At 54.9% G+C, this 12,074-nt stretch overlaps 1 protein-coding gene across 4 annotated transcripts in view; it reads left to right on the forward strand.

Annotated features, from left to right (window-relative positions):
- Nucleotides 1-10,858, forward strand: part of PFKFB3 (6-phosphofructo-2-kinase/fructose-2,6-biphosphatase 3) — a 94,120-nt gene extending 83,262 nt beyond the window's left edge. For 2 of the 4 annotated variants that reach the window (XM_032151194.2, XM_032150947.2), the window contains exons 14-17: nt 1,302-1,475; nt 3,274-3,296; nt 6,387-6,438; nt 8,220-8,297. In XM_032151194.2, coding sequence (XP_032007085.1) covers nt 1,302-1,475; nt 3,274-3,296; nt 6,387-6,429 — 240 coding nt within the window. In that variant the 3' untranslated portion in view covers nt 6,430-6,438; nt 8,220-8,297. Of the gene's footprint in view, nt 1-1,301; nt 1,476-3,273; nt 3,297-6,386; nt 6,439-8,219 lie in introns of all 4 variants that reach the window. The other 2 variants (XM_032151116.2, XM_032151036.2) reach the window with 2 other exon arrangements.
- Nucleotides 10,859-12,074: the final 1,216 nt, after the last annotated feature.

Here is a 12,074-nt window from a genome sequence, read left to right on the forward strand (position 1 = left end):
TCAGCAGGTCAGCGCCGCCACGTGCATGTGATTAGGCTCAGAACCACCAAGAACACGGTGTTGAAAGAGGAGAGGCGTGGAGAGCAGAGGCCTGGGGGATGGCGGGTGGGGAGGTGTTTCAGGAGACCTCGAGGCCTTGCGGTGCAGCTGCTCTCTACCCTGGGGGGAGGCCTGATATTTGGAGGTGGGCCAGGCTGCCTCTGGCTGAGTAGAATGGGCCTCTGCCCAGGTGGATGTACGTTGTGAAAGTGAGTTTGAATTCACCGTGTACAGGCTGCCAAAAGTACAACACTGTGCTAGTACTAGTCAGACCTTTCTCTTAGACCGAGCGTGACTTTCTGTCATGGCGTTCCCAAAGCAGGTGACTGTCCTAGTCCCAAGAAGCTTGGCCTTCGGATTTTGGCATGAAGGGATGAGGTGTCCACCCCAGTCGCCGGCAGTTGCCTGGCTGGTGGCTGACCTGAGAGAGGCTAGGGTCCCTTGGCCGCCTTGGTCCCTGTCACCCCCTCCCCTTCGGAATGTGGGTCACTGGATGCTGTCCTGCCTTTAGCCATATGACAACAGCCCTGGTCAGGGAGCCGCTGCCCCCGCTATGGGATTGGGCCTGAGCCGGTCCTGGAGCTCTTCCCTGCAGGGAATGGGGGCAGGGCCACGATGGAGACAGACCCCGGTTCTGAGGCTGGAGGCCCACACCTATCACACTGTCCCTATCCTGGGAGGGCTGTGTCTGGTCCTGGCCACAGAACCTGCTTCCTGCTGCACATTTTCTGCCCCTTTGGTCTCCAGGCTGGTTTTGCAGCCTCCGTGCCCCATCCTAAGCCAGGGTGCCCTTTGCGTAGTACAGACGGCTCTGCAGACCCTGCCTCGGGTAGGCGGAAGGGAGTCAGCACAGGTGCCTTCCCCTCCCCATCCTGTGAGCCTCAGGCCTAGCCTCTCCCTCCTAGATGCCCCTCCTCAGCTCTTAGAGAGGCTGGAAGCAAAGCTCTTTTCTCCGACCTCATGCTCTGCTGTGGTGATCATTCTTTCCCTCCTTGCTTTGCAAGCACCGTGTTTGTCTGTGTGGGGAATCCTTTGGTACCATCCGAGGAACGGGCATGGGAGGGAATTGCCCCCATTCTTGCTGCCTGGGAGTCACCACACACTCAGCAGCCCATGGTCCCTGGCCCGTGGTCCCGGCCACTCCCCTCGGTCAGTCTTGTTGCCTCCCTAAAATCCAGGAGCAGAGAAACTTTTTTTGGGCTAATTTTCCTCCCCTTCTTTGTAACTGTCGCCTTTCTCTCTTTTGTCTTTGTCTTGCTTAGGATGCAAAGAAGGGACCTAACCCGCTCATGAGACGCAATAGTGTCACCCCGCTAGCCAGCCCCGAGCCCACCAAAAAGCCTCGCATCAACAGCTTTGAGGAGCATGTGGCCTCCACCTCGGCCGCCCTGCCCAGCTGCCTGCCCCCGGAGGTGCCCACACAGCTGCCTGGACAAGTCAGTGCACTCCCCTTTCCTTCCTGCCTGGGGTTCACATGCCGGGCCTGATGCCGCAGATCTGGGATTGCGTGCGTGTGTGTTTGCAAGAATGCGTGCGTGGGTGCGTGTGGGTGCGCGTGTGTATGTTGTAGGTGTCTGTGCACGTGTGTCGGGGCATGCGCACACACTCGCGTGTTGAGGGAGAACATGGGAAGCACCCTCTAAAGTTGAGGTCCTGTGGGCTTTCCTTGCTGGTGACAACCGTGACTGTGTTCGCCTCCTTTCTGAGGATGGGGTTTTTACGGGGCAGAAGCAGGCAGTGCAGAAGGAAGAGTGAGATGTCCAAGACCCGTTCACGTTCGTGAATGGTTATTTCTAAAACAAAGTGGCCACTTTCTCACATAAATAACATGGTTATCCCAGCAGGTAGTAAAAAACCTTAACAAGGCCAGGTGCGGTGGCTCACGCCTGTAATCTCAGCGCTTTGGCAGGCCGAGGTGGGCGGATCACCTAAGGTCAGGAGTTTGAGATCAGCCTGGCCAACATGGCAAAACCCTATCTTTACTAAAAATACAAAAATGAGCCAGGTGTGGAGGCGGGCGCCTGTAATCCCAGCTTCTCAGGAGGCTGAGGCAGGAGAATTGCTTGAATCCGGGAGGCGGAGGTTGCAGTGAGCCGAGATCGCGGCCATTGCACTCCAGCATGGGTGACAGAGGGAGACTCCATCTCAAAAAAAAAAAAAAAAACCCAACCCGATTTCACTTATTTCATTAATTTTGAAGATTACAGGCTGGAAGATTTTGGTTGTTAGACATTAAGATTTGTTTTCAGAAAACTGTTTTCAGAAAACTGGTCTTTTCCTTTATAGCCAGGAACCCTTGCAAATATGTGAGATGTAGAAATTTCTGGGCTCAAATTCAGGTACCACCCAAGGGTCTGTCCCACCTCCACCCTCCAGGCCTGCCCCCACAAATCAGCCCAGTGCAGCTTCCGGTAGGTTTGTTGATGAGCCAGAGGCTGGTGCTGGCTCTGGGCATCCTTTCCAGCCTGCCCCCTCTTCCCGCCTTTTCCGAGACTTCCTTAGACCTGGTGGTGTCTGGAAGGTGACCTGGGAGATGCTGCAGCCTCCACAGGTCACTTAACCTCTCCAGGCCTCAGTTTTTTCATCCAGGCAATGGGGGAATAGTGGCAGTGCAGAAGTCAGATCAGATGAGCCTGCATCAGCTCAGTGTGGGGCGTGTGGTGGGGACACGTAGACACGGTGAGGTGGCTGTGATTAGCGGAAGCCTGGAGGCCTGGCTTTGGTGGTAGCTCCACACTAACCTGAGTGCAGCAATTTAATCGCCCAGATTCCTTCCCCTCCCAGGCCCTCAGTCTCCTTAGCTTTGCACATGACGGGGCAGGACTGGGAGAGCTCTCATACGTATTCCCTTGCGGGTCTCAGATCTGAGGGTTTTATGAAAAACTAGCAGAACTGAAAGGGTGTCCCTGTGGCATCCGTTCTGATGGAAATGTGCGGTTGTATTTGGAAGTTCAGAGGCTGCTGCTTCGATGCTTGGGGGGACCAGGCTGGGGAAGGGGGTTGACATCCTGAGCTGCACAGACCTCCGTCGTGGAGGATGCAGTGGCAGGGGCTGCATCCTCCTGTCCGCTTCAGAGCTGCCCCTGGCGTTGGGAGGACAGTCCTTCAGGGTGGCCAGGTTCTTAGGGACATCTGAAGCTGCTGGCTGGGCTGGCGTGGGGTTTTGCAGGGCTTCGTCCCTGCAGATTGCACCCTGCCTCCTGACTGACTTCTCTCTCTGCTTCTCCTCCGCAGCCTTTGCTAGGGCAAGCCTGTCTGTAAGTATCTCTCCGATCATTGCTGCTGCTTGCACCGCTTTCTTCCTGCTTGCTCATTTGGCCTCCTGCCTGTTAAAATATTGAGGATGACAGCAGTTTTGTGATCTGAGGTCCTCCATGGGGGAAGGAGGAGAAGGGCGTAGGAGCAGGGAGGAGAGATTCCTGAATGTTTTTAGAAAAGGGTGCAGGCGGTCATGGTGGCTCCACTGCTGTTGGGTGTGTTCCGACACTGCCGCACGACAGCTGGCTTCTCCATGACCCTCTCAGGGCTGCAGGTCGTGGTGTGTAATGGCCGTGGTTTAGGGCTCGGCATAAATCCACATTTCCCTCTCAGAATCAGATCTTGGTGGCGAGCTGTATCTGTGCCAGGTGCCGTTAGCCTTAAAGCCCCCTCCTGCCCCAGGAGTGTCCTTTGTTTTGAAAGGAAAACTTACTCAGAGCCTGATCTGTAAAACAAACCTATGGGGAATAGTGGGAGTGTGGTGGGGCCTGAGCTGTGAGCCTCTTCCTCCCCATGAGGACCCCCACACCCCGAAAGAGCTCCAAGTGGAGACCCTTCTTGGGGATCCGTTTGTCCTGGGTTAGAGCCTGCCCAGCATCACAGTCACGCCCGGGGCTGGGTGCGGCCTTCATCTCTAACCCATGTGCTCACCTCTGCTCCTCCCAGCGCTCCCTGCAGAGTTTCAGGTTCAGCCTGAGCTCTGGCAGCCCCTGGGTAGCGGGGGCTGTGTTCCCACTGCTCTGGGATCCCTTCCCCACAGGAGCAGAGGCCTTCCTGCCGCAGAACTTTAATGACAGCCACGTGAAGTGTCATCCCCTCGCCCCCCCACCAAAACATACCCCCCTTTATTTCCTCTTTGCTCCTTAAGTTACCTTAACTACTTTATGCAGAAACTGGAAAGGTGTGATGAGAAATGCAGCCTGAGATGCTGAAAAGAATGGCTGGGTTTTGGAAATGGGAGAGGTTCGGCATGGCACTCAGATTTTGGTGGCAGAGGGATGAAGGGCCAGAATATGTGCCAGTGTCCCCCATGTCCACGTTCCTTAAGACCACCCTGGGAGGTCGGCAGGGCAGTCAGTCCCCCGTTTAATGGTTGAGGGGCTGAGTGACTGGCCCGTGCTTCCAGCAGGTGAGCCGCAGAGCCGGGGCCTGAAAGGCCCCTAGCTTCAGAAAGCCGGCTGCCTCCTCTCTGCGGCTTCTGAGAGTGGGCTGGGTGCCCGTCCCCTGCCGCTGTCCCGAGGCCCCTGCCCTGCAACCCGCAAGGCATGGGCAGCTGCTGGACCCTCGTGTACCCCCACAGCCACTCCCTTGCAGCTGCTTCCCATGGCCAGGCTTTGCTTACCTAAGGTGGGCCTGCCCTCAACTTCCAGCGTCTCGGGGCACGCCCTCCATCCTCAGGGCCAGTGTTTGTGATGCACGGGGCCAGTGTGCAGTGCTTCAGGATCTGGGCTTCTTGTGTGAAACTTTTTGGATTTGGAGCCTGAAGGTTTTACATCTGTGCGTGTCCTGATCCTTTAGACTAGCAGTCCCCGACCTTTTTGGTACCAGGGACCTGTTTCGTGGAAGAGAATTTTCCCCACCACGGCAGGGTGGGGGATGGTTTGGGATAAAACTGTTCTGCCTCGGATCATCTGGCATTAGATTCTCTGAAGGAATGCACAGTCTAGATCCCTCGTGTGCACAGTTCACAGTAGGGTTTGTGTGCTCCTCCGAGTCAGGTGGTAATGCTGGCCCGCCCACCGCGCACCTCCTGCTGTGTGGCCCGCCCACCGCGCACCTCCTGCTGTGTGGCCTGCCTCTGAATGGGCTGTGGACTGGGTACCGGTCCACAGCCCTGGGGTTAGGGACCCCTGCGTTAGACACATGGCCTCATGTTGCCAGGAAAGAAATCTTTCTACTGGGAGGAGCCATTTGGGGATAGCCCCCCACCCGCTAAAGCTGATCTTACCCATCTCCAAGACTAACATAATAGTGCCTTTGCTAGAATCCCTCTTGTTCAGCAAAAATACATCCTATGGACCCATCACACCTGACTCAGGTTGGAATTTCACTCTAGAGTCCCATTGTCCCGTCCATCCTGGGTGCGTGACCCCACATCTAGGATTGTAGCCACATCTGATTCTAGGAGCCCACCTGAGCTCTGTGACCGGAATTTATGATGCAAGTCAGACCAAGCCAAGTCTGCATCTTGGTTCTACTCCTCTTGGCCTCTATCCTTGGCACTCTGGGCAAGTTAAAGCAATTCTAGGACCTCAGCTTCCTCATCTGTAATATGGAGATAATAACTTTATAAAGTTTTCATAATGACACTATAGATACAGCACTTAGGACAGTATCTGGCCCCTAGGAAGTGCGTGGGGGATGACGGCTGCTGTTCTTATCAGGGAGGAACTTGGTGCCCTGGGCCTGTGGAGACTTCCGGGCTTGCTGGCATTGGGTCAGCCTTTGGATACCCTCCTGTAACCTGAGGGGTTTCTTCTCTGGGGCAGCAGAAACACTCAGACTTGGGGAGGGGAAACCCCTTGGGTCCAAGGCCGTGGCCTGGAGTCTTTATTTTTTTTGAGACGGAGTTTTGCTCTTGTTGCCCAGGCTGGAGTGCAATGGCGCGATCTTGGCCCACTGCAACCTCCTTCTCCCGGGTTCAAGCGATTCTCCCGTCTCAGCCTCCCGAGTAGCTGGGATAACAGGTGCCCGCCACCGCGCCTGGCTAATGTTTGTATCTTTAGTAGAGATGGGGTTTCACCAAGTTGGCCAGGCTGGTCTCAAACTCCTGACCTCAAGTGATCCACCTGCCTTGGCCTCCCAAAGTGCTGGGATTACAGGTGTGAGCCACTGCGCCCAGCCTAGAGTCTTCACCCCTGTGATCTTGGTTTCCCAGTAAGATGGGGACGAACGACTCTCCGGACCCGGTGCTCTGCAGTGCCTTCCTGGGGGCTGTGATGGCTGCTTGGGATTGAGAGATCACCTGGCATTTGTGATGCAGCCTTCGTTTTTAAAATTTCAAATGCACACTAGAAAATCCTACTAAAGATTTTCTTTTTTTTTCCTTTTCCAACCTGTTTCTTCCTCGTCCCCACTCTGCTTGAAAGACGAACTGTCTGTCACATTTTCTCAAAGTTTTCTCCTTACTAACTGTGGAAGGTAAATGCCTGGGTGCATGTCCCTCTGTCCCGCACCGCGTCACGGCATCTGGGTCTGTGTGCAGACTGGCCATCGTGCAGTGCGGGGCTCATCTGTCTCCGTGCCGAGGGTGGTAACTGCAGCACCATTGTCGTGAGGTCCTTTCTAGTCTGTCTCTCACCCCCCACGTGTCCTGAGCCGGGGCCCTTGGGTGAAGGACGTGGATGTCACCCAGTCTTGCAGGCTCTCCACTGTTACTGTTGCCTCGCCATCATCTGTGCGTGCCGGAAGCCGTGGGCTGGTGGTGTTGAGGACAGGTTGGAGCCAGCAGATGTGGAGGGAAATGTCAGCCCTGCTCTCTGATCCCACAGCCCGGCTGGGGCTCTCCCTAGATATGAGGACCCAGGGCTCTCTGAAGAGAATTGCCCCCTCCCGGCGGGCACCCATCACTTCCATCATCCCCCGGCGGGCGCCCATCAACCCCTGGCAGGCAGCCATCATCCCCTATCACCTCCTGGTGGGCAGCCATCACCCCCTGGCAGGCAGCCATCGTCCCCTGGCAGGTACCTGTCACCTCCTGGTGGACACCCATCACCTCCTGGCAGGCACCTATCACCTCCTGGTGGGCACCCATCACCTCCTGGCGGGAACCTGTCACCTCCCGGTGGGCACCCATCATCCCCCGGTGGGCGCCCATCACCCCCCGGTGGGCGCCCATCACCCCCCGGCAGGCAGCCATCGTCCCCTATCACCTCCTGGTGGGCACCCATCACCTCCTGCTGGGCACCCGTCACTCCCCGGTGGGCACCCGTCACCTGGGTTCCTGAGTCCGGCCCAGGCCTGGGCGATAGCTCTGATGCTGCCCAGCCCCGTGACTTTCCTCCCTGTGGATGGCTTCAGCCTTGGACCCCCAGTTCTGTGTGGGGTAGGCATGGGCCGTGGTGGCCCTGTGTGCCTGGGCTCTCTCCCACCCTCTTTAAAGCAGTCCAGGTGGAGACACTCAGGATTGGAGAGAATAGTTTTAGACATTGTGTGTTTTCTTGTTTTTTGAGGCGTGGGTGAAGCAGGTCGGGGAAGGAGGCCTGCTGTGCCGCGGCTGCAGTCAGCCGTGTTCCTCGCTGATTTTGGAACATGTTTTTGGTGGGGGGCGGTGGGGGGTTTGGTACTGGCCAGTGCCTTAGGGGTAGAACTCCCTGCGAGGGCCACTGTGATCAGAAGCGGGGCAGGGCTTTAGCAACAGCCCCCTCTGCCTGGCTCCCCGCCTGGGCCTCCCCACCAAGTCCAGCCATTCCATGTATCACCTGTGTTCTGCCTGTCAAACTGTGTTCCCGGAATTTGGATGCAGTAGCTGGGAGTGTGGCTCTGTTTTGAGCTGAGTGGAGAGGAGGGGCCCTGTGTGTCCTTGGAGGCCCCGGGCTCGTCCTCTGCCTGGCTGTGGCCGGTGAGGCTCTGTGTGTGGGGTTTCTATGGGGTCGTGAGCATGAGGCTCTGTAGTTACTGGTGCCCAATGCCATGCAGCTCACAGTCCTCCCGGAGCCACATGGCCCCCACCAGGCGGGCTCCAGGCCTGGTGCCCAGCCCCTTCTCTGAGACTCTGGGGTTATCTTCCGTCATGTTCTGGGGCCCGCCTGGGCTCCCTTCCACCTGTGGGGTTGGCAGCACCTTTCTTGGATCATGTTCTTTGTCTGGGGTGGAGGGAGGGAGGGAAGAATTCTCCGTTGCATGGCTCAGGGTCTTCTGCTTTAGAAGCCAGCCAGCTACAAATCCTAACTCCCTCCCCGCCTCTTTTCTCCTGAAAACAGAACATGAAAGGCTCCCGGAGCAGCGCTGATTCCTCCAGGAAACACTGAAGCAGACGTGTTGGTTCCATTCCATTTCCATTTCTGCAGCTTAGCTTGTGTCCTGCCCTCCGCCCGAGGCAAAACGTATCCTGAGGACTTGTTTCGGAGAGGGTGGGGTGGAGCAGCGGGGGAGCCTTGGCCGAAGAGAACCGTGCTTGACACCCTCTGTGTCCCTTCGGCCGCTGGACACCAGAAAGCCACGTGGGTCCCTGGCGCCCTGCCTTTAGCCGCGGGGCCCCCACCTCCACCCTCTGGGTTTCCTAGGAGCGTCCAGCCTCGGAGACCTTCACAAAGCCTGGGGAGGGCGATGAGTGCTGGTCCTGACAAGAGGCCCCTGGGGACACTGTGCCGTTTTGTTTTGTTTCTATGATCTCCTGGCACGTTTGGAGCTGGGAAGACCACACTGGTGGCAGAATCCTAAAATTAAATGAGGCAGGCTCCTAGTTGCTGAAGGTCAAGGAATGTGTAAAAACTTCCACGTGGCTGTTTGGTGCATCTTGACCTGGGAAGACGCCTCATGAGAACGAACTTGGACAGGTGTTGGGGCCTCTTCTGCAAGAAGTCCCTGAGCTGAGACACAAGCTGGCTGGGTGGTCCACACACCTTCCGGGCCTGCGTTCTGCCTCCAAAGATGTTCAAGGGCAGGCTGGCTGCACGGGGAGAGGGAAGTATTTTGCTGAAATATGAGAACTGAGGCCTCCCGCTCCCAGGGAGCTGCAGGGCCCCTCTCTCCTCCAACCTGGACTTGGGGGGAACTGAGAAACACTTTCCCGGAGCCGATGGCTTTTGCACTTTTTCGATGGCAGAGGTGTGACCTGAGAGTCACACCTTCTCTTCAGGAACGTAGATGTTGGGGTGTTTTGTCCTGGGGGGCTTGGAGCCTCTGAAGGTGGGGAGCGGAACACCTGGCATCCTTCCCCAGCAGTTGCATTACTGTCCCAGCTTTTCCCAGGTGGGGACAGTGGCCCAAGCAAGGCCTCACTCCCAGCCACTTCTTCAAGAGCTGCCTGCACGCTGTCTTGGAGCATCTGCCTTGTGCCTGGCACTCTGCCGGTGCCTTGGGAAATTCGGAAGAGTGGACTTTGTCCTGGCCTTCCCTTCATGGCGTCTGTGACATTTTTGTCTGTGACATGGCGTCTGTGACATTTTGTCACATTCATGTCACATGAAAGCATGGGACCTGTCGTCTCAGCCTGTTGGTTTCTCCTCATTGCCTCAAACCCTGGGGTAGGTTGGACGGGGGCAGTCTCGTGCCCAGATGAAACCATTTGGAAACTCGGCAGCAGAGTTTGTCCAAATGACCCTTTTCAGGATGTCTTAAAGCTCGTGCCAAAGGTCACTTTTCTTTCCTGCCTTCTGCTGTGAGCCCTGAGATCCTCCACCCAGCTCAAGGGACAGGTCCTGGGTGAGGGTGGGGGATTTAGACACCTGAAAGTGGGCATGGAGAGAAGAGCCGTTGCTGTTTGTTTTTCGAGAAGAGCTTTTAAAGAATGCATGTTTTTTTCCTGGTTGGAATTGAGTAGGAACTGAGGCTCTGCTTCAGATATCGTACAATCAAGTGGGGGATTTTCATGCTGACCCATGCAAGCCCTCCCCGCCCATTGCACCCGCTTTGGCTGGCGTCTGCTGGAGAGGATGTCTCTGTCTGCATTCCCGTGCAACTCCAGACTCGCGCAGTTTTCTCTCTCTCCCTGGATGTTGAGTCTCATCAGCATGTGTGGGTAGGGGGTGGGCGTGCACGGGTGCATGATTGTGCTTCACTTGGTTGTATTTTTCGATTTGACATGTAAGGCCTTTTGCTTTGCTCTTGAGAATAGTTTCTTGTGTCCCTCTTGCAGGCCTCATTCTTTGGACATCGACTCTGAAGTTTGATACAGATAGGGGCTTGATAAAGCTGTGGTCCCCTCTCCCCTCTGACTACCTAAAATCAATACCTAAATCCAGAAGCCTTGGCCTAACACAGGACTTTAGTTTGGGAAGGGCCTAGATAGGGAGAGAGGGAACATGAATCTGGACAGGGAGGGAGATACTACGGAAGGGAGAACACTGCCTACTTTGGAAGCCAGTGACCTACCTTTTGAGGGACATTGGACGGGGCGGGGTGGGTTTGAGCTACAGTCATGAACTTTTGGCGTCTACTGATTCTTACCAATTCTCCACCCCACAAAATAACGGGGACCAATATTTTTAACTTTGCCTATTTGTTTTTGGGTGAATTTCCCCCTCCTTATTCTGTCCTGAGACCACGGGCAAAGCTCTTCATTTTGGGAGAGAAGAAAAACTGTTTGGAACCACACCAATGATATTTTCGTTTGTAATACTTGAAATTTATTTTTTTATTATTTTGATAGCAGATGTGCTATTTATTTATTTAATATGTATAAGGAGCCTAAACAATAGAAAGCTGTAGAGATTGGGCTTCGTTGTTAATTGGTTTGGGAGCCTCCTATGTGTGACTTAGGACTTCTCTGTGTTCTGTGTATTTGTCTGAATTAATGACCGGGGATATAAAGCTATGCTAGCTTTCAAACAGGAGATGCCTTTCAGAAATTTGTATATTTTGCAGTTGCCAGACCAATAAAATACCTGGTTGAAATACATGGACGAAGTGAACGTCTGGTCTTTTCGTGGGGGAAAGAAGAGTCTTTAATTGATGTTTACGGCAGATGCACCGTGGAGCTGCCAACTCCCCACTTCATTATCTTCCTTTCAACAAGATGTGCACGTACAGAGTGTCTAGTGCCTGCATTTGGGGAGAGTGAGCTGGCTCAGTTTTTCTTCTAATTGATAGACTTCATGTTTTATTTTTATTTTTAATTTAATTTTTTTCTTTTTTCTTTTTTTTTTTGCTTGAGACTGAGTTTCTCACTCTGTCGCCCAGGCTGGAGTGCGGTGGCGCGATCTCAGCTCACTGCAACCTCCTCCTACCAGGTCCAAGCAATTCTCGTGCCTTAACCTCCCAAGTAGCTGGGATTACAGGTGTGCACCACCATGTCTAGCTAATTTTTGTATTTTTATTAGAGACAGGGTTTTGCCATGTTGGCCAGGCTGATCTTGAACTCCTGGCCTCAGGTGATCTGCCTCCCTCGGCTTCCCAAAGTGCTGGGATTACAGGCGTGAGCCACCGTGCCTGGCTCCATGTCACTTTTATTCCCTTCTATACCCCTTCCTCGCGCCCTTTTAAACAGCAGCAGTTCTTGCCCCAGCAGCACTACAGAAGGTATCTTTCATTTTAGGTTGCTTTCACCTGCCCTTCCCCATCTCCTGGCTTCTTCCAAGTTTCTACAGGGAATAAAACTCAAACTTCTATGACTTCTTTGCCACTCATTGGCTGCCAGAGGTTGAGCCGGTTATTTCACTTCCAGCCTCAGCGTCTGCATCTCTGCAGATGGGGCATGGTTTAGGGTTTAGCGTGGCATACACACTGAGTGGAGGAAGCCCTGGAACGGTTCCTTCCGCAGCTGGTATGCGTGACCAGCATCTTGCTTGGTCTGTTGTTTTTCCGGAGCCCCCCACTGCTGCGCTCCAGAAATAGCCTTGACTCCCCAGTGAGTCTTCATCCCTTACGCGCCTGCCGCCCACGCTGTGAAGAGAACAGGCGGCAGACACTTGGCACCTCCGTTGCGAGATGACTCCTAGGGTTGTGATCTGGCTGCAGCGTGGTGGGGCAGAGCATTTTGGGGAACCCGAGGCCACCTCCTCAAGCTCTGAGCCACGTTTGATGGCGTGAGATATGTCAGGTGCAGGGATGGAGCAGTGGCCTTGACGGAAATCTGGCCTAGCCTTTCAGGCTGACTACCCAGAATATTAAAAGAC

Source organism: Hylobates moloch, unplaced genomic scaffold (assembly GCF_009828535.3).
Source record: "Hylobates moloch isolate HMO894 unplaced genomic scaffold, HMol_V3 SCAFFOLD_2, whole genome shotgun sequence".
Classification (NCBI taxonomy): Eukaryota; Metazoa; Chordata; class Mammalia; order Primates; family Hylobatidae; genus Hylobates; species Hylobates moloch.